At 37.7% G+C, this 23,192-nt stretch overlaps 1 protein-coding gene across 2 annotated transcripts in view; it reads right to left on the bottom strand.

Annotated features, from left to right (window-relative positions):
* MET (MET proto-oncogene, receptor tyrosine kinase) overlaps positions 1–23,192 on the bottom strand; it is a 154,064-nt gene that overhangs the window by 57,634 nt on the left and 73,238 nt on the right. For both annotated transcript variants that reach the window (XM_029233407.1, XM_029233406.1), the window contains exons 4-11: positions 16,652–16,786; positions 15,466–15,639; positions 10,218–10,378; positions 8,361–8,463; positions 8,112–8,248; positions 7,273–7,434; positions 6,408–6,507; positions 2,686–2,904 (exon numbers count right to left, since the gene is read on the bottom strand). In XM_029233407.1, coding sequence (XP_029089240.1) covers positions 2,686–2,904; positions 6,408–6,507; positions 7,273–7,434; positions 8,112–8,248; positions 8,361–8,463; positions 10,218–10,378; positions 15,466–15,639; positions 16,652–16,786 — 1,191 coding nt within the window. The remainder of the gene's footprint in view (positions 1–2,685; positions 2,905–6,407; positions 6,508–7,272; positions 7,435–8,111; positions 8,249–8,360; positions 8,464–10,217; positions 10,379–15,465; positions 15,640–16,651; positions 16,787–23,192) is intronic.

The following is a 23,192-nucleotide window of genomic DNA, read 5'->3' as shown; positions in this document are numbered from 1 at the left end:
ATGAAACAACATATGTCAAAGTACTGTGTTAACTAAAATTCCACACAAATGTGAGCTGTTGTTGACGTGAACACCGTACCTTAATGTGTACTCCTAAAGAGATGTCTACTTCTTTTTTTTTCCATAAATTTCTTTATTTTTTACTTTTGGTGGCATTGGGTCTTCGTTGCTGTGCACAGGCTTTTCTCTAGTTGCGGTGAGAGGGGGCTACTCTTTGTGGGGTGCAGGGGCTTCTCATTGTGGTGGCTTCTCTTGTTGCGGAGCATGGGCTCTAGGCGCAGGGGCTTCAGTAGTTGTGGCTCGCGGGCTCTAGAGCACAGCCTCAGTAGTTGTGGTGCACAGGCTTAATTGCTCCGTGGAATGTGGGATCTTCCCGGACCAGGGCTCGAACCCGTGTCCTCTGCATTGGCAGGCAGGTTCTTAACCACTGCGCCACCAGGGAAGTCCCGAGATGTCTACTTCTGATGACCACTGTCCACAGCTAGTGCCTAAGCCTTGGATATAAACTACCTCCCACATTAATGGGGTTTCTGATTAGTCCTGAGGAATGACTGATCCCCGATCTCTATTATGTTCTCTTGATCCAAACTTGGCTGACCCTCTTGGCCATGGTGTAATCATTACACCAACTATTGACTAAGCCAATTCTCACAACTAGGGCTGGAAACTATCACAGTCTCTTTTTAGCCAAGGAATTCTTGTATGCATGGCTGCTTGAGGAGCACGAACTCTTCCTGGCAACAAGAAGCAAATCTCACTCTAAACACAATTCTCTCCATAGTGTTTTCACTGATGGAACGCAAACATACTTCACATTCATGTTTTGAATGGTAATTGAACAAGCACAACATGAAATAAAATGACACCCTTTCTTTTGATAAAAAACAGTTCACTGCTTGTCCAGAAGAGGTTTTTTCTTTTCTCTTGCTTTATGTTTCTTTGTTTCTGCCCTCAGAGAGGCAGAGGTTTTAATGTGATCAACTTTAGAAACTGATAAAGGGTTAAATTGCTGTCACACAAAGATTCTCTCATACTAGATTTCCTCTTACACATACGTAAAATGGAATATGGGAGAAGACTGAATCATGACACCAAAATAGTCCCCCAAAACTATTCCTTTTTTCCCCAGATTGCCACTCTGTGACATGACAGGTGCTAGACCCTTGTTAGAGAAAAGAGTCATTCTGTATATAGGCAAGAAAAGAAAGTCTCTTGTGTCTGTTTCCAGAGGCCTTTTGGGCCAGGTTGGGAACAGCATTGAAAGGCTGAGGATTATGTCGAATCATACTTTTCTTGGTCCAACAATTTTGTAGGACATTGAATAATGGGTATGTAATTTACAGAAAAAGGAGTTTTCTCCTCCATATAAGACTGCTTGAAAGGGTAGATAAAGAACCATTCTTCTCTAATCCTTCCATCATAGATACAGGAACAGAAAAATAGAGTTTATCTGGGTGTAAAAATATTTGCAAATAAACCTTTGTTTTCATCAAGAAAAATCAAATGGAATCTTTCAAATGGCAAACACAGTAATTGTTGAAAGCAAAAGGTCACACTAGATTAATTTTATTGAAAAAAAAAGAAGTGATAAAAGCTCTTTCTCCCTTTCTAAAACTAATTAAAGAAGCAGATGAAAGAACTCTGCTATGGTAAACATGCTGTTCGTTGAAGCAGGCTTCCATTTAATTTCACGCTGGGCTTGCTTAATTATTGTACAAAACACAGTTGCGAGGTTAGTAAACTTGTATGAGTATGAACGTGTGCATGGGTTTGGCTGTAGATAAAATCTTGTTGAAAAAGCAGAAAAATTTTAGTAGAAACATATTCTTACTTAGATGGAGATGGTCTTTGGGAATTTATATTACATCTAAACAAGGACTATCGTATTACTTTGTATTTGTTCATATTTGCATTCAGGCTATCTTTCAGGGGGAAAATCCTGCATGCCTAAAACATCATGTTGAAGCATAAATATTTTGTTGTTTCTAGAGACTGGGGCTACAGATAATTAAAGTTTTGATCATTTTGCCTCTTTTATTACTATTTGAAGTAAAAGTGACTGAAGCAACATAAAAGAGTTGTATTCTAGTCTTTGTTTTGCCACGATTTGATCACTTGTCAAACCACTTAACCTCTCTGGGTTTTAGTATTCTTTGTTTGCAACAGGCTGGGTTAGAAAAGATGATTTGTTATTGTCCAATCAAATTATATTTAGAAGCTAATATATTTCTGAGGTAGAGGAAATCCAGCTCCACTTATAAATCAGCTTAGAGATAACCACACCCAGATACAAAATTCCAAATTAGAAGGAAGTACAGAACTACAATTGATGCGTTGACTTTCATGACTCTTACCTTTTATCTTATAATGAGCATATTTAGGTGTCCAGGGAAATACATAACGTTGGCAGAATGATACATCATAGGCAACTTTAATGGATTTGTGTCTCACATTTACTACTTTTTAATATATACACAAGAAAGAGTTTTTAAATGCTTCATTAAAAAGCAGTTCGTGATTATACATACCTTTTAGTCTTATGTCAAAAAGATTTGTTTCTCAGAGCTTAGATATTTGCCGATGTAGTAGAAGATAATGACCAAGTACAACAATTTTATTCACATAGCTATGAAGTCAATTAGGTGCAAGTTGATGATTTGAGAGATGATTTTAAGCATTTCTTACCTTAATTTCCAGTACATTTTTACTGCCTATTGAGATCATCACTGGATTTTCAAAAGGCTTAAACACAGGATTATGTACATAAATGAGATCAAAGTATTTGGAATGGATCCCATCTAACATGAAAAAGGCTTTGGTTTTCAGGGGGAGTTGTAGGTTCAGCTGTTGTAGTGAAGGAGTTGTACAGCAGATTATCTCCGAATTAGAGCGATGCTGACATGCCTATAGTAAAACACAATTATCCACTGTAAACAGAACATAGCTTGACAACATCAATAGCAACTTTCACATTTCACTGTTTCAGACAATCAATTGAAAATGTACACTTTTGAAAAAAATCTCCATTTAACTTCCTAATGTTGAAGAACACATTTCTGGAAACATGACAGATGTGATTCTCTAAACAACACGGTCTTTTTTTTTTTTTTTTAACATCTTTATTGGAGTATAATTGCTCTACAATGGTGAGTTAGTTTCTGCTTTATAACAAAGTGAATCAGCTATATGTATACATATATCCCCATATCCCCTCCCTTTTGAGCCTCCCTCCTACCCTCCCTATCCCATCCCTCTAGGTGATCACAAAGCATCGAGCTGATCTCCCTGTGCTATGCAGCAGCTTCCCACGAGCTATCTATTTTACATTTGGTAGTGTATACAGGTCATCTTATTAGTGTGTTTTAAGCTATCAATTACTGAGTGCCAGGTCCTGTGCAAAACACTTTAGTACAAGGTTGGTCTCATTTAATTCTCACAATAATCCTATGAGGTAGGTGCTACGATTACACACATAATTACAGATGAAGAAACTGAGCTTTGCAAGCTGATGTCATCAGACCAGGTCACACAGCTCTGAGTGGCAAAGCAGGGAACATAAATCCTAGGCCACTGACCCTAAAATTCACATAACTCCCACACTGGATGGCTTCTCGCTCACTTTGTATTCTCTACTGATAAATCTTTTCCTATGCTATTTTACAAAGGCTCTGTTATTATTATTTCATGCCCTTTCATCTCTCATTTCAAATCTTCCCCTTTGTAATTCTGATTTATAGAAGTTTGGAAAATGTGGTTTCCTCTTGATTGTGCTTAGACTAAACCACCAACACAAAGTGGCACATTTAAGGTTAAATGGTTGCATTTTTTCCCCCAAGGAAAAGACAAACAAGCAACAACATCCCTCATATTTCCTTTTCTTTGAAAAGTAGAGTTGGAGATAAAACAATTACTTATGCCCACAATAGAAAAAGCACTCAGGATATACATAAAAAGCACAAACAAAATTGGATATTTGGTATTTTCTTTTAAAAATAATTAAAAAAATTATCCTACATTAAAAAATGTGTGCTATAAGCAGATAAAGAAAACTGATAAATAGATAATAATATGAATAAAATATTACTTAGTTTTGTATCAAATCCATATTATAATGCTAAAAGCTATTTATTCTATCATCTTGAAAAAAAGGAAATGAACAATTTTACTGCTATTACGGTAATTCTCTACGTAACAAGAAATTTGAAAACTATACAACAAATTGCTGGCTTCTGGGACATAATGCATATTAACAAATTAATATGCATCTTGTTAAGAAGGTGATTAGTATTTTTATTTTAAAATATTTGAGATCGTTAGGCTTAAAAATTATTGTGGCTGGATTAGTATATCTAAGTCAAACCTGACCAAGAGTTTTTCTCTGTTAAATAATGAATGGGTTCAATTCATCATGGTCAGCTTCAAATTCTATAAGAAGCAGGGAACATGGAAGGAACACACATCTCTTTAAGAGGTTTTTCACAAACAATAGTCAAATAGACTCACTGAAATTTTCATTCCTGTCCAATTTGAATGCATTGTTCTATTGTACTAATATGTTTGTGGCTAAAATAAGAGGAGTTTACATTTCCAGATACGTAAACAGATAAGATTTAAATCTTCTACCATTGTTTGAATCTTCCTTGGCACATCTAGGAGGTTTTAATAACTATTTGATTAAAAATGAATGAATGATGCCACATGTCATCATAATGCTGGTGAGGAAGAAGGAAGAAAACTTAGCCATTATTTCAATAACGCAGGCTCGGTGTGAATTAGATAAACTAATAAGTTCTCAGATTTCTACTTTAAAAAGTCACATGCCAACACCAAAGAGGGTTACTGTTATTTTTATAGGTTAATGAAAAATTGCTATGCCTGGCTGTGGAGAACCAATGTCCTTTAAATTAATAGTGGCGGTATTCTAACTTTGTTTGTGGCCATGTGCAGGGATTGGTTTCAAAGCTCTCTACTTCATACGGTGACTCCCTGGAGTACAATCTCTCAGGAATATTATAAAAATCTAATAATACTCTTTAGAGGTGATGCAATGTGGCTGATTGAGAAGGTCAAGAAAAATCTCATTTGAGATGACCTTATTGTTTGGTGATTTGGCTTGACATTTTTAGCCCCAAATTGGTTTTTGTAATTAAAGCACACTGTGGTCTTAGCCTTCACAAAATATTGGATGGGAATCTAAAAGGAAGTGCTGTAATTCAATCTATTGCCTCCCCAGTTAAGCCCCTGCTTGAGAGGGGGCACTTAGAACTTTCATTCTAAGCTGCGTGTACAAGTCCAACTAGATTATGGATATTTTATATCAAAGAAAAACAACAAAAATATGAAATCTTTGTAAATAACTCCAAACTTCCTAAGGTCTGAAGTAAAACTACCATTTTAATGTGATGTCCCAAAATTGTTAGAGCACAAAATAGGTCAATCACTTTTAAGGAGGAATTCAGTTAAATTCTGATTGACCTTGCAAATAAAAGAAAAAAGGTGGAGAAATACCAAACAACATACACACTCTAGGACATAAATATTCTAATGCTCTTTCTCATTATTTGATAACATGCTAACCAAGGCACAAGAGGAATGGTAAGAAGCAGGGATGTGTAAGAGAACACTGTACCACTTAGGAAGACAAGGATGCTGTGGCAAGATTAGAGGCTTTACCCAAGGGTTTTATTAGAGCAAAAGGGTTGATGTTCTATGGGATATTAAAAAAGGGGGGATATGGAAATGCAATGGCCTGAATGATTGCATCCTCCCCAAATTCATATGTTGGAAGCCTAATCTCCAGTGTGACTGTATTTGGAGATGGGGCCTTTGGGAGGTAAGCTGGTCATGAGAGTGAAGTTCTCATGATGGAGTTAGTGCCCTCATAAGAAGAGACACAAGAGATCTTGCTGCCTCTTTCTTTCACCTCCATGTGGGGATACAATGAGAAGATAATCATCTGCAAACCAGGAAGCAGGCCCTCCCCAGACAGCCAGATCTGCTGGCACCCTGGTCTTGGACTTACCAGCCTTCAGAACTGTGAGAAATAAATGTTTGTTGTGTAAGCCACCCAGTCTATGGTATTTTTGTTATAGCAGCCTGAACTGACTAAGACAGGGAATGACGTGGTTTGCCCTTGTACTGACTGTCTTTAAAAAACACTGCCTCAAGTTGATAATCATTATTTGTGTCTAAATATTATGTGTGTGTGTGTGTGTGTGTGTTTTATAATGTTAGCCTGAGACTAGATAATTTTAGTTGTTGAATAGAAAATACTATTTGACCCGTGCTGCAAGGAAGATAACTAGCAAACATTAAAGGCAAAACTGAAATGTCTCTGCTACCCTAAAAGCTGGTGGCAGAAGCAGAGATGCTGAGCTCTAAGCACAACTATCACTCAGAGGACTTACCACTGTAAAGTTCCTTCCTGCTTCGTGAACATTTATTACCATCCTCAGGATACTAACTGAATTCAGGTTTTTTCCAACACCTGTTATTGTGCTCCCACCACTGGCAAAATAAAATAGAAAAATAGCAATATTGAGAGGTTCTTTCTCTATCAAGTATTTTAAGAGAGAAATTAAATTAAATCACACGTAGTGACTGCAAGTTATAGCCACAGCCAAAGTCAAATGAAAGTTCAGCGGTAGTTTTTCTTTGGCAATAACTTATTTAACTTGAAAATGTTTTAAAAATTCATATTTCATAAGCTGAAGAAATGCATTTGTCTTTTTATTCACAAAGTAAGCAAAAGAAATATTTTTTCCTGTCTGAAAAAAATACAAAGGAAAAATGAACTTAACTGTTGTTGCTAGACTGATAGAATTAACAGAAACAAGGCAGACTGAATTGGGTCCAATGAGATACTGATTCAGAGGGAGTCTGGTATAGGGAAAAGCTGTGTGTAAAGTAGGCAGGGCAAAAATACACTGAAGAATGAAGAGAAAAAGGTGATTCCACTTTTAGGCACTAAGGTTAGTATAGAATTAAAATGTATATAATATAAGTGCATAAATATCAAAACTATGATGTCCAGTTAAACTGTTTTAATGAAATCTATTTAGAATAGGATAAAATGGCATGAACTAGCACTGATAAGGTCAAATTGTACTCAGAGCCTGAATGTAGTTTTCACTCCCGAATTGGAAAGGCAGCCTTCAAAAAAAATGCAACAGTATCAAATCCAGAGATAAAACTGTCTTCCTTTTGACTATTCAACAGCCAGTCATCCTCATGTTCATTATTTTCTTATACCCATCAGAAGCTTTTACTTACCTAACAAAAGATTTGGTGGGATGTATTTCATAGACAATGGGGTCTTCCCGGTAAATGAAGCTGTTCATCTCTCGGTTGGCTAAGTCAATTTTCAATTTAATAGGAAACTCAGTTGGAGTGCTTTGGGCTGGGGTATAACATTCGAGAATACTATCTGAAACACTGAACAAAAAAAATTAAGAAAATGGACCTTTGCTATTAGAGACACACATATATTAGAATTATATACATAAATCAAAAGGGTATCAGTCAGTGGCTCCTAAATGGGAATTTCCTGATGTGGTCTAGAAAAAAACTCTTTCTAATCTAGAAATTGTAGTCAATTTACAATTGACTGGATCCCAAACTTAGGTCATCCTTGACTTAGAAATATTTGGGATTTTAAGCAATTTTAAAGTATCCTTTTGGCACTTGACTAAACTGAGCTCTCCCAAATCTAAGAAGCAGAAACATAACTTCCTAACCCAATCTCTCTCATGCTTTCACCTCCCCAAAGTGATTTGATCTAATTGTAAATCTTGATGGAAATGTTTATCTTAATTTATTGTCAATTACCAGAATCTCACAGCTTATAGCATAGGTGGGATACTAAGCATAACAATAAAGAAGGTGGATGGGAAGACAAAACTTAAAAGTGGAATTAATAAACCATAAGGGAAGGGTAGAAAAATCAGCAAAAAGGAGTAGATGGATTTGGGAAGGAGAAAGTTTTGTAAGATGGAGAGTAAATAATAAACATCTTGATTTTTCGTCACAAAAGAAGAACAATCTTTTCTTGATTTTTTAGGTATACATATTAATCCGTCTTGACTGATGCAACAAAAAATAAACTACAACACCTTTTTAAAGTACATGTTTTTCCACCAATTGAAATGTGTCTAGAATTTCCACTGTTTAGGTGCTTTCCCGTTAACGTAAGTAAAGTGCCACCAGTTTTAGGACCATAACTTGGAGAAATACTTTTTATTATAGGATCCTGAATGAGAGATAGAAACAGAACAAAATAACTTTGTTAATTTTATAACTCTAAGTAGATTAAGTAATAATTAAATATCCTAGTTCATGAGAAAATTAATGCCTAGACTTACCACATAGGAAAACGTACTATAATGTATGGTCCCTCGACTGTTTGAAATAACTATGGACATATTGAAATGTTCATTCATTGCAGGACCAACTGTGCATTTCAACCTGAAAAAACAAAGTTTTATATGTTATAAATCCAAAGGCATTTTCTGGGTTGGCTGTTTTATATTATGGGCCATTATCTCTAAACAGTGAGCTGACTACTCTAAATAGCAAGCAGAGTTTACAGGTAAGCATTAGAATTGAAAATTGTATAATTCTGTTTCTGTACTATTATGCTAAACTTTATACTGACTGTCTTGTATTATTCATACAGACAAAACAGGAAATGTTAAACCTCATCAATGAAGACCTCACCAATTGAAAAGTTCATTATAATATAATAATATACAATTATAGGCATAATGTTTGGCATACTTAAGATGGAGAAATGGTGCTTCAACAGCATATGAAACAATGGGCTGATTACAACTAAGCAGAATCTCTTCTTTAAGTTATGTCAAAAGAGACATTTCTGGGTTACACGTGTTTATTTAAGTTGCTTAAAAAATGATGAAATTGTGATAGGCTTTCCACAGAATTATTTTTGAATTAGTAATCTTATTATAATCCTAAAAAGTATAAATATAATTTGTTTTATTAAATAACTTTTTTCAAAATTTTTATTTTATTTATTTTTTTATATAGCAGGTTCTTATTAGTTATCCATTTTATACATATTAGTGTATACATGTCAATCCCAATCTCCCAATTCATCCCACCACCACCACCTCCCCTGCCACTTTCCCCCGCTTGGTGTCCATACATTTGTTCTCTACATCTGTGTCTCTATTTCTGCCCTGCAAACAAAAGAGGATGAATTATGTTTCACTTTTACAGGCTCTAATTTACAATGCAATGAGCAAGAACTTACAAGGGGGATTTCTAGAATGAATTTGTTTTGCCATTAAGCTAAACAAGTGTGACATTATTTGATGTTTTGGCCTCTGTAAAATGAGTAGATTTAGATCTTTGTATAACCCTGAAAGGAATTCTACTAGGTATAAAATAACCACTTGAAAGAATAGGTTCAACTATAAAACTTTAAATGTTTGGTTGTTGTTACTACATAACTAAAAATTTCTGGGTTCTCTGTTCATTATGGGATTCAGATCTTATAGAAGTTACATGTAGAATACAGTAGAACAGGAACAGGTCTTGAATCATGAGAGCTGAGTTTGAAGGCCTGTTCAGCTCTTACCCTCTGGATTACCTCTGCTAATCTACACTCCACCTTTCTGAACATCTTTGTAAAATAGGGATAACATTGCTATTTCCCAAGATTTGGGAATGGTTATATGAGATACACTCCCTCCATTACAGTGCCAATAAATATCAGGTAAATATAAATTTAAACTCATCATAAACAACAAGTCTCAAAAGTGTGATTCAGCTGCTTCATTACATTTCTGAGGTTTAGAAAGTGAATTTAGAAGAGAGGGTCCATATTGAGTGGTTTCTGATTTTTATAGAAAAAGCTGTTTGAGACTCTCTTTATTTGAAGACTTTAAAGATGGAACGACCCCAAACAGTGCTATTCTTTCAAATCTACTCAATTTCCCAAGAGTTGTTACAAAAATGCTTGAAAAACTCCCAGATGCTAGATTCTTCTTTTCTTCACCTGAGTAATGTCACCTTTCTTCTTCCGTAATCCTGGTGAGTAAACAGTTTTAAAAACAAAACAAATCCTCAAGGGGAGTGATGGGCCAAGACCCTTTTTAACTCAAGAGATAGACATTTGGAGCGAGTTTTACAAGATTCATTCAAAGACAAAACCCGTTTTCCAAGCACGCCCTGGCCAAGCGATTTCATGTCCTTACATGTTTATCGTGCTCTCACTTAAGGTCAAGGTGCAGCTCTCATTTCCAAGGAGAACTTTGGTTTTCTTCAAGTCAAATTTATTATTCCTCTTGAATCCAAAGTCCCAGCCACATATGGTCAGCGTTGTCCCTCCTTCAAGGGGGGCACTAGTTGGGAAAACCTATGAGGACAATATAGAACTTAAAAAAACCCAGTATATTATTATCTTTCATAGGTGTGGAAAACAAAGAAACAAACAAACAAAATATGTATACTCAAAGAGTCTGAAATCCTTCCCTTCTCCCATTATCTAAAAAAAATGAATTTTCACTATAAGAAAAAGGGTCACAAATTTCAGAGAATCTGGAACAAACATTAAAACTATCTGACAGGCTGATGAAGCAAGCTGTTTTCAGGAGATCCAGAGATGGGAAGGAGAGCAGATTCAGCCTGGGTGGGGATGAAGGGCCCTCTTGGGCATAGACACACTTTGGGCCCAGACTTTTACATGCTTATAACCCCTTCATGGGCCTTCAGATTGAACTCTGATCAAAACTCCTTTACAGGCCCTAGAAGCCAAGCCCTAATATATGCCTTGGTCTGTATGCCAGGTGGGTGTGTGCTACATTCATGTTGCTATGGTATTCCCCACCCAGAGGAGAAAGTCACACAGTAAAAATACCTCTTTCTGCACCCAGTGTTTTCATAGCTGCATTTATCAGCTATCATAATATCAACCACATATATGATATTCAATACATATCTGCCATTCATTCATTCACTCACTATAAACCATCTACTGCAGGCCAGGTATCAACAAATGAATAAGTGAACCCATTCCTTTATACTTAATTCACATTTATTACTAATCTACCACTTTTATTTTTTCTTTAAATATGGTCACTATTTGATATATACCAGCTGGTTAGTTGACAAACTAAATGATGTAATATTTAATATATTCAATATATTATTTCTATTAGAAGTAGATAAAAACAGAATTGGAGAGAGTCCCACATGAGATCTGTATTGTAGCAATGTTTCTAATTATCTCCCTTGGCATCGCCGTACATCTCATTTCTAGGACTGACTTTTTTTCCTCAGGCTCAGTATTAAATAAGTAATAGGTTCCTTTTATTATTGCAGGCTCATCTTTGGTGTATTAAAAGTAAAACCTGGGCCTCCTTGGTGGCGCAGTGGTTAAAGAATCCGCCTGCCAATGCAGGGAACACAGGTTCGAGCCCTGGTCTGGGAAGATCCCACATGCCGCAGAGCAACTAAGCCCGTGCTGCACAACTGCTGAGCCTGCGTTCTAGAGCACATGAGCCACAACTACTGAGCCCATGTGCCACAACTACTGAGCCCATGCGCCACAACTACTGAAGTCCGCGCGCCTAGAGCCTGTGCTCCGCAACAAGAGAAGCCACTGCAGTGAGAAGTCCGCACACCCCAACAAAGAGTAGCCCCGCTCGCGGCAACTAGAGAAAGCCCACGCACAGCAACGAAGACCCAACACAGCCCAAAAAAAAAAAAAAGTAAAACTTGAATTCATTAATAAAAATTTGGCAACTGTGATATAAGATAGCATTAGGCTCTTATGAAGTCTATACAACAACTATTCTTAGGCTAAAACTATTAAAACAAAACAAATTTCTATGTTAAAAATAAGCTTCTCCTCAGCAGCAGCTTTGTGACAATTGAGAAAGGAAATGCTCTTTTGGGGGGACATATTGTAAATTGTGCTGTAAAGTACAATGGTGGGAAAACACAGCACCGCTACAGAGGCAACTCAAAAGCCAGTAAAGGTATCTGCTAAAGACAAGTTAGTGAAAGTGATTCTTTTACAATTTAGAAGAGCTTTTAGCAAAATACAAATTTGCAAACATTCCCTTCCCTCCCAAGTAAATGACCACAAACCAAAGTCATACCCTTGTTGCCAAACCCCTTCAAAAGTCTTAGCTTAATGCCCTTACAATAGCTATTTTACCCATGAAATCCATTACACGGTTGTGCCTTTCATGAAAACTTACTTCGCCCCTGTCTAGCCAAATGAGAACTGCTAGAAAAAAAATATCTGTTTATTATTATGTTAGAAATCCAGGAGGAGGAAAAAAAGACATCTAACCCTCCAGGACTCTCTTCAGCCTGAGGCAGTCACACAGCTGCTGTTTCCTCTTTTAATGAGGAGTCTTGCCCACTGAAAAGAGCCCAAGGCTGATGTTGGCCTGATCCCCCTGTCTGGATTCCCCCCTTTCGATGTAAAAATTGAAGTCTGTCACTCCACATTCATCATCACTTTCTATATATAAGGCAAAGCGATTGGGTGATGATTTCAGAAAAGACACGGAGAGTTGTTTGGTTGGTGTGCTGGCAACAGAAAGAGATACTATAAAACCTCTGCTAGATCATCAGGATTTGAAAAGCCAGCTCTACTTAGCTTTCCTCTCCCGGCTGAAATATTAGAGGGGGGCATCTGAGCTTTTCTGCCTTAGCTTATGGGGTAACGTTCACTCTTCCAGGGGAAAAGGAAGGATGCAGTCTTGGACTACACACCCTTGGACAGAACCAACAATGGGCTGGCAAACTCTGAGTTATCCTGAGGGTAGAGAAACTCTGTGAGAAGGAAATGAGTGTCCGGCATAAAGCCACAGAGGCTGTGTCTGGATATGGTAGAGCTAGCCACAAAAGTAGCTACTGTCCTTTCACAGGTGAAAATGATTTAAATGATCATATTTTCAAAACCCATTAGGATATACATGAGAAAGTTAAAACAACACCACTACCACCAAAAACTTTGGAAAATTAAAATTTGTCTCTTCAGTAAATGTCACAAATATATTGGTGGCAGTATATTGCAGGCGTGAGATAAGATATCTCAGGTCCCTCATTAGATATCGCTGTTGCTTCTTATCTGAGTCTTCTGATCAATTAATAAACTGTTTTATTGTCTCACTGGGACTGAACTCTAATCCTACAAGAATGACAGTTTTATCCTAATAAATTCAGAATATATTGGAAAGTGCTCTTCCTTTTCTGAAGCATTTTTCATTGCTCTCTAAGTACAAGATCAGATAACATGTTTGAAACAAAATAATGGGCTTGCAATCCTGAAATATTTCATATGTGGAACTGCAAAGAATTTCAGCCACTGAACATCATGTACCTTGAAAAGCAGGTTGACTTAACATTTATTGGAAAGTGAAACTCTACACATTAGCTGGGTTTTGTGCCTGCAGCGTTTAAGACAGATAAGAAAAAGATGAATAATCTGTCTTATTTTTTTGCAGTAAGAATGCTAAATGTCATGCTCTAGTGCAGCATGAAATCTTCCTAACAACTATGAACCGAAAGGGATTTATGGACTCAGCTGCATTACGTTTTTTCTAACTGTAGCACCCAAGCCTCAGTGAATCGCGCAGGATGCAGTCCAACCTTTTAAAAATTTCCAGCTAGAGTGCTGGAGTTAGGGAAGGTGTGGGGTTGGGGGGGGATTCAAACATTATGGGAGATTCTCTGGTTCTAGAAAATTCTAAAATATTTACTGTCTTTAACCATTTTAATATAGCTTTCATTACTAATAAAAGGAGGTACATGGGTCAAAGTTAAATGTTTCATTTGTACAAGTTCTTAACATGCTCTTTATTTAAAACATCAGCTTGGCTGTTTTTGAAATGAAATTGTGATTTAGTTGCACACACACACACACACACACACACACTCCCCATATCTCTTTCATGGAATAGCTGGATTCAGAGGTCTGGTGTCTCAAATTGCCACGGCTACGTGTTTTAAAAAGTATAAAACTGCATGTGGTTTTAAAAGCATATTAAACACACAAAAAGTGCATAAATAATACAGTATAGATTTAAATTTGTTTTCTTAATATCTCCTAGTTTATTCTTGAGCTGATCAAGCTAAGTCTTAATAACTGTGTAACACCTAACATAAAATGATTTGGTTTAAAACCCAGTCACCTGGTACAAATCTTTCCCCAAACCGTAGCTAAATGAAAACAGCCATGCTCTTGGGGGTGGTTCCTGTTCTGACTCGTACACTTTGTTTACTTGGGCTTGAACCAGGCGACCGACCAAGACCTTTAACTTGAATCTTTCACAGGAACTACTTAGTTACTAAGTCCAACTGTTCCACATGCAGGCAGAGAAAATATACACTGGGTCCTCACCAGGGAAGTAGCTTCAAGCAAAATGTGTCTGGATCAAGAAAAAAATTTTTTAAAATTGCCATGGAGATTTTCATAGTGCCAAACACATGCTTAAGTAAATAAGGCAACAGAGAGTTAGAGAGTGTGGCTACAACGTCATGGCTGAAGTCCACTTCTAGAAGCTCCGTTCTCTAAGAGCAGGAGGCACTTCTGTCTTGTCTGGGACTGTATCTCCCCATTGTCTAGAAGAGTGCCAGCTGTGTGGTATGCACTCAATAAATGTTTTTGGAATGGATTAAATAATGAATTGGCTTACAGAGTATAGAGGTTAGTGTAGTCATCAGCTGTGCTTTTACTTCTCTTCCAGGAACTTTGAGAGAAGGCACACAGTCACCCATTTGTCCACCATCCACTTGCTTCCCACCTTGCCCTGAGAGGTAGCCTCTAGACTCATCACTGATGAGACAGCCATCATCTATGTGTCAGACAGAACGAAACCTCCTGTTTTGCCTGCTCCAGCATGGCTGGGATCTCTAGCTTGCACGGTCCGGGTTAGGGTTCTGGATTATGCCATGAGTGGATCCCCGTGTGTGATGAAGGCTCATGCATGGGCACCTGGTAGATAAAGCAGCTGGTGAGGAATCAGAGAATGGGCAGGCCAGAAGGGTCCCAGTGTGAGGTCCCAGTGTGAGGAAATGGAGAGCAGTATTGCTCTCTAGCCACCACTCTTTTATTCACATAGGACTAAGGGAGAGCAACTGCCCAAGGACAGTGTGAAGCAAGCACTTCAAGGACAGGGCCTAGGGGCATGTGCCCAAACACCACTCTAAAGGAAAAACCTGGGGGGTAGGATTTCCCTGGTGGTCCAGTGGTTAAGACTCTGTGCTTCCAATGCAGGGGGCGTGGGTTTACTCCGTGGTCAGGGAACTAATATCCCACGTGCCACGTGTTGCCGCCAAAAAGAAAAAGAAAAAGAAAAACGTGGAGGGAGATGGTGCTTGGGCTGATGGCTCACAGTTAAATGAATACATTAATTTTTGAATTTTTTCATCAATGGGATTTATGATTTCCAAAAAACACACATGACAGCTGACAGAAACTTCTACCTTGTAGATTGTAGGCAGACAGGTCTCTTGAGTCCATGTTCCACCAGGGCATTCCTCCAATCGCACACATTTATCATGGCACCAGCCACACTGCACAAAGGAAGGGGCGGAGAGGCACTGACTGCAGGACTGGAAATGTTCACAGCCCAAGCCATTCAGCGGGATCTTGGTGATCTGTGAAGACAAGTGATGGAAAGAGCTTCCAGAGGGTTTTTTTGTTTGCTTGTTAATAAAAACTAAATACATCGAAGATACATATAAATATAATTTTACAGAGTCTGACAGGGATAGCACCTATGTGTGCTAATCATGTAATAATGCTTACGTGATTAAAATAAAAAAAACAAATTTCTTCCTTCTTTCCACTGTTGGTGCATATGTGATAAAAGTTACCATTACTGTCCAGTGAACACAAGCATTACCATGCAATATTAGAGGTCCTATTTATTGGGACATTTTGCTCTGTCTGAGGTGATTTTATTTTTATTATTTTATTTAAAAATTTTTATTGGCGTATAGTTGACTTACAATGTTGTGTTAGTTTCTGCTGTACAGCAAAGTGAATCAGTTATACATACACATATATCCACCCTTTGTTTGATTCTTTTCCCATATAGGTCATTACAGAGTATTGAGTAGAGTTCCCATGCTATATAGTAGGTCTTTATTTTCTATTTTATATATAGTAGTGTGTATATGTCAATCCCAATCTCCCAATTTATCCCTCAAGAGTATAAATTAAGCTGCTGGAAAACACACTTGAACCCCCGGGAAATTCTAAGTAAGTTTACATATCATTCTGGCATCAAAATGCACCTCCTCTCAGAGAAAAGGGATTACTGGCCAGTGTCAGATTCCAAGGTACACTTCAGGGTTTATCTGCCTGCACTAGAGTTCTGCCCTTAGGGCTGTAATTCTCATTCTGCGTGTTTGTTTTTCTCATTGAGAAATAGAGGACAAAAAGAGAAGTTCACATCATGAAGAGGACCTAACATAGGTCCAATCTTCCCCGAGTAAAAATTTAACTTGATTTCAGAAGATCTCTGGAATACTCAGGAAAGAACTTGATAGAAGAGAGCCGAATCCAGACGAAGAGAGAAGTTAAAAAGGACCAGGTGACACTGGCTGTAAATATCCACTGAGGAGGAACCACATTCATGGAACCTCCCTGGGGAACAGGGCTTACCTTCTTCCCAGTGACAACGAGTGTATAGCCATTTTGGTTTAGCGGGTGCTCCACAATTGCTTCTGGAGACACAGGGTGGGAATCCAGGAGAAAATTCACGTGTGGGGTTAATGATCCTGATCGAGAAACCACAACCTGAGAAACAAACCAGAAAGCACCCTTAGTCCAACAAGCTCAGTTTAAATATACTGTCAGGGGAAAATGTGGACGATAATGGTAATACCAGATTAGGCGAGCTCATGGGTGTTTGAACTATAGGCCCAACAGTTTATCTCACTGTAAATCAATACAATATCTTCTAATCTCCTGCCTTGAAGACAATTCATCTGCACCCCCAAGACAGAGTTTTGCCTGTTATCTTTTAATGATTTCTAGGGAAGGAGATCTTCCAGTCAATCAGCCAGCACATGCAGACAAATCCTCACGATTGTATTGGGAACTGGAAGAGCCAAAACTCTCCCTAGCACAGAAGACCACCCTTACACTACAAGGATTCTGGATTATTTTTTAATGTATTCTCCTGACCCACCCCACTGAGCAGCTTCCCTTGATGTAATGGAAAGGGTAGTGAATGGGAAGTCTGGAGACCTGGATTTGGTTCCAGCTTTGCTACTCTTAAGCCATATGTATAGATCTTTTGAGGTCAAAACAGGCCCTCAGCTAACTTAGAAATGGTGTGCTGTCATTTCTTACAAACCATTGTCCCATCATACTTTTTTACTTTGATTATAACTAAAGTTCTGCTTCTTGGCCTGGTGTTACAATAAGACCTGATGGTTTTAACAATGCCTTGGAAATGAGGTTTGATGATTGGTGTGATTCTTGCTGTTAGGTATTTCTAATCTGGGATGGTTCTCAGCTATATAATTTCCAACTGCCCAGCTGCTAGAACCCAGTAATAATGAAGTCCAGGTATAAAATCAGATGACTATCTGAGATGAACACTCAGACTACAGAGAGTTTAGGAGCACTCAGAGGGACTCTCATTCTTAAATAGGGCATAAGGTTGTATCTACAGGAGGGTACAGGAGGCTGAGCATAGCTCTGGGCTTGGAATTGACTTTGTGAAATTGCCTGACATCCAAATACCCTTTTACATTTCACTGAAAGTGTGTTTATTTGCCATATGTTTGAAATCATGGGACAAACGTGGGCAGCTGTGAGATTAGGATTAAATAATAAATAACTACTCCTTCTACCTCAGCTTTCTTATCCATAAAATGGGAATGAACTGCATAGTACTCTAACAAACACACAACATACAAATGTTTTGGGGAACCAGTAGTAAATTTTTTCTTCAGTATAATAAAGGAGTCAAGTTGCCTGAAACAATTTGGGAAGAGTCCCTAATTTGCTCCCAGAGAGTGGACTGTTGATAGAGAAACCAACCACGCTCACACAGAGCTATAAAAATTAAACATCATGACATTTTTTTTCTAACATTTGTTCTATCCCAAACACTCAACACTTTCAAAATAACTCCATTAAGCAGGGTGGCTATATTTGCACAGAAGTTAAGTGATGGATCGAAGGTCATTTGGTCAGAATGGGAAAGGATGGAAACTACTGTTATTCCTAAATTTAGGGCCAAATAGTTATTTATGACTTTTGTAAGGGAAGTAAAAAGAAGTTCAATTACCAGTCCTACCTCAATTACCAGTGCTGGTTACAAGCAGACTATCAGAACACCAAACTTCTATCCCAAATTATCCAGATTTCAGGTAACCAATTTTTCTATCTTGACATACTTCTGGTGCTCACCACCTCTTGTTTTTCCTACCCCTCATGCCTCCCTGCCCCCCAATTTTTTCATATTTCCCTGATTGTTGTCAATCACTTCAAACTGAAAAGGTGAAAAAAATTTTCATTTTCTCACACACAAGTAAAAACCAAAACAATACACCAGCCTTTCTTAATAACCTGACTCTGTTCTCTGCCACATTCTGTGCTTTCTACTTCACTGGAGATCATTCATCCCTCTGAACCTGCCTATAGGTATTTGCGTTTTGTTTCTGTCTCTCTTATACCTTCCATTCTATTCAGACCTGCTACATAACAGTCACCTCCTACTAAGTTTTGTCTCCTATCTTCTTGCTCTCTTTAATATCATTTCCCCTATCTATAATAAGAAATCCCTTCTTAATTAATAGGTCATCATCTTTGACTTTATCAACTATCTTAAGCCCATCCAAATATTCATTTCCCAGAAAGGATTAACATTACTCTTTTCATAAAGAAGCTCTTTGCACCTCTGGAACTTGGATAGATTGATTTGGTGCATTACCAGTTAAGACTTTTTGTCTGAAGAACACCATATATGATGGTAACTGAGCCAGGCATTGTGCTAAGTGCTTTAAATGGGTATTTTATTTACTCCTCACAATAATCCTACAGGGTAGGTACTATTGTTTTCCATAAAGAAAAGATGACAGAGAATCTCAGCTAGAAAGTACAAGAGTCAGGTTTCCAAGGAGCTTTATCTCATGCCAGAATCTGTTTGCTTGACCTCTTTTTAAACACTCAACTGATCTACTCTTGGAGCACCAGAGTAAATACCAATAAAAAACTTCAACTCTGAGCTCCCAAGAGCCACTTATGAGTCAAAGCATTAAAACAAATTTCACAATATATTTGCCTTGCCAAATACTCCTTGTTTCAGTAATCTTGGCTGCACAAGTTAAGTGTGCCTAAGGAGAAAGACTCCACATCTAAATAGTTTTTGATGGCACAGAGGAAATGTTATTAGTACAGCTGGCAAGCTCAACTTTTGATCATGAGCTAGGATAAGTGTGGCTTGTTATAGAAAAAGGAATGAACCAGAGAAGACAGGAAGGCTGTGTGGAAAAGTGAGACGACTGCTTGGAGTTTCAAGCAGAGGTCATATCACAGATGCAGATACATTTTTAGTTGATCATTAGCCCTTTCTCTGGAGGGATACCTATTGCTATTGTTTCTATCATTAATTCCTCACTTTCTCTTATTGCCAGAATTCTAAATGAGTGGGTAACCACTTTAACTCTCAAAATACTCCTGAAGCAATCTTTGCAAGAAGTTAGGAGTTCCTTTTGGTTGTCATGGAGATATTTCTAAGGACAGAACAGAATCCAGCATTTAAATTTAATTCTTATGATAAATCACCTGGCAGTCTTAGGACAATGAGCAAGAAATAGAAGACTGGCAACTATCTTTTGAGTTTCTACTGTGCTGACAACTAATCTTTAGTGTTTAGTTCTCAAAACCATTTTCTTTAATGTTCTTGAAAATACAAGACTAGGGTGAGGGAGTAGGGAGGAATCTGAATTTACTTGACTGTGGTGGCTATGATCTCAAATTACCTGGGGGAGGACAGGGGAAGAAATATATGTAAAAATAAAATAAAACCTTGTGGCTAGGGCCCTAAATTCATGACCCTGAACAAAGTAATTCTATGTAATATATCTATAAATACATAAAGGCCAGACCTCTTCACCCCACAGACAGAGTTCTATTTTTTTTTTTTTTTTTTGCATTACACGGGCCTCTCACTGTTGTAGCCTCTCCCGTTGCAGAGCACAGGCTCCGGAAGCGCAGGCTCAGCGGCCCTGGCTCACGGGCCCAGCTGCTCCGTGGCATGTGGGATCTTCCCAGACCGGGGCACCAACCTGTGTCCCCTGCATCGGCAGGTGGACACTCAACCACTGCGCCACCAGGGAAGCCCCAGAGTTCTACTTTTGATTAAACTGTTTTAGAATTTAATTTTCTTTAGGAAGGATGAATACAATTTAACATGAGATATTATTTCTCACATAACGTGAGATACGTGGTTTTTCTCCTCATTTTTTTAAAGTAGACAATTCAGTGGTTTTTAGCATATTCACAGATTTGTGCAACCATCTTCACAACTAATTTTGGAATATTTTCATTACCTCAGAAACCCCACACCCCTTAGCCATCATCCACCCTAGCCCGTCATACCCTCCAGTTCCTGGCAACCACTAATCTACTTTCTATCTCCCCAGATTTTCCTATTCTGGACATTTCATGTAAGTGGAATCCTACAATATGTGGTCTTTTGTAACTGGCTTCTTTCACTTAATGTTTTCAAGGTTCATCCATGTTGGAGTATGTATCAGTACGTCATTCCTTTTTATTGCCAAATAATATTCCTTTGTATGAATATACTATATTTTATTTATCCATTTATCAGTTGATGGACATTGGGGTTGTTTCTACTTTTTGGCTACTGTGAATAATGCTGCTAGGAACATCCAAGTCTAACTTTTGGTGAGAATATATATTTTCACTTCTGTTGGATATATACCTAGGAGTGGAATTGTTGGGTCTTAACGGTAACTCTATGTTTAACCTTTTGAGGAACTGCCAGACCATTTTCCATATGGGATGCATAATTCTACATTCCCACCAGCAATGTATGAGTGTTCCAATTTCTTCACATCCTTACTGACATTTGTTATTTTCTGTTTTCTTGATTATAGCCATCCTAGTAGGTGTGAAGTGGTACTTCATTGTGGTTTTGGTTTGTATTTATCTGCAAAATGTTTCCTTAAATTAAGTAAAAGACAAGTTTACTTCTGAAGGTTCACAGCCTTCCATCCATTCCTCCTGCCTGAGACTGACACTTGGGCATCACCTGCTCAGCCTCCCAACCAAGTTCTCTGAAGAACATACCTCATGGTCAGACTGGACTTCTGTAAAACAGAGATCTAGAGAGGCTGGAGGTGGGGGAGGGGTAGAAGAAACAAAAATGGATTCTCACTAGGAGAAGCAGAGTGGGAGATGCAGCACGTTCCCCAGTGAATTGAGAGAGAGAAAAAAAAAATGTAAGTGAAGGAGATGACACCATTAATAAACAAACTGGGTTATAACTGGATGTGAACTTACAGATCCAGGAAATGAGTCTGCTTTCTCTCTAGTTTCTAGTACAGATCTGGCACATAGTAGGTCCAAAAGGCATATCTATTGCTTAAACATATTAATAGACTGAAATAATAAGCCTACTTAAGCCTTGATGAAGGGATGGTTTTTTTTTAATGCTTCAGACATTTAGATAACCTTCAAGAGTTTGGTTTGCATTTTCAAGGTATGGTTTCTGATGCCTTTTGCAATGTACTGAATATTTGTGTCCCCCCCCCACCCCCGCAAGTTCATATGTTGAAATCCTAATCCTCAGTGTGATGGTGTGAAGAGATGAGGCCTTTGGATGCTGCTTAGGTCATGAGGGTGAAGCTCTCATGAATGAGGTAAGTGCCCTATAAATGGGACCCCAGAGAGTTCTTGTGCCCTCTTTCCACCACGTGAGGACACAGTGAGAAGATGGCAATCTGTGGACCCGGAAGCAGGCCCTCATTAGACTCCAGATCTGCCGGCACCTTGATCTTGGAATTCTCAGCCTCCAGAACTGTGAGAAATAAATGTTTGTTTTTTTAAGCCACCTAGTCTATGGTAATTTGCTACAACAGCCTGAACTGACTAAAACACCAGCTATAGGTTTATATCTTAAGTATGTGAGAGAAATCGGTATTTGTTTAGAAGGAAATCAGATATAAAGAGTTTTGTTTCAACCAAGGTAAACATCTAATTTTCTGGAATTAAAAAAATGAAACATAAGAAGTGGAAATTGCTGATTGGTGCTGACAACTCAAAATTAGAAGTAGTAAAACAAAGTACCAGGTGGCAAAAGTTGAATTAAATGAAACTTTGCTCTGTTCTTTCACTCTTTTTTTGGTAAGTGGGCACAAGAGCTTCTATACCAACCTGACACTATAAAGGCCAGGGTATGTACAAAAAGTAAAACAATTTTTTTAATGATTATAATACCGATGTGTATGTGTGTTTCAACTTTTTGAAATGAGTCAAAGTGAGTCAAAATGAGTCAATACCAAACTGAGAACTTTGTAAAAAATTTCAAGCATCTAAAAACCAAATAAGCTAGTGAATTTGTAAAAATTAAAAAAAATCCAATACTTTCAAATCAGTATTCCAAATACAATGATTGTGGGATTCGCCAATCTATATATAGAGTATATCTGTCTGAATTTTGAAAAAACTACTGATAAATATATTTTCTGTTTTAAAATGTCTCTCCATTTTTTCAAATAAGCACCCAAACAAGAAATTCCAGTTATTCCCTGCTACCAAAAAACCCAAAACAAACAAAAGGTTATTAGCACTTTCCCATGGTTTCAAATATGTATGGTGTTTTAAGTTTCTATGCTATAAGAGTTTATAAGATATATATATTTCAAGACCATGCATTAATTCATTTTAGGAGACTATATACGAGCTGGGCTTATTTTTTTGTTATGGACATAACTCTGAAATTATTATTTACAACAGGTTCTTTTTCTCCCAAAAGAAATTTCAGAACCCATGAAGTATATTTTCCTCTAAAGAAATATAGCAAAGCTACCGTTCTTTAGAGATGTAACTAAATCAATGATGTACACCTTAAAAAAAGGCAGATGATATTTTTATCTGAGCATTTTATAAAGGAGACGGGTAAGTTAGCAATCGCTGAAGAGGAATGTTCAAGTTCAAGCTT

This window comes from Monodon monoceros, unplaced genomic scaffold, assembly GCF_005190385.1.
Source record: "Monodon monoceros isolate NGI ecotype Baffin Bay Population unplaced genomic scaffold, NGI_Narwhal_1 Super_Scaffold_2, whole genome shotgun sequence".
Lineage (NCBI taxonomy): Eukaryota > Metazoa > Chordata > Mammalia > Artiodactyla > Monodontidae > Monodon > Monodon monoceros.
Note: the sequence above shows the minus strand (reverse complement) of the source record. Positions and strands in the feature narration are given on the sequence as shown.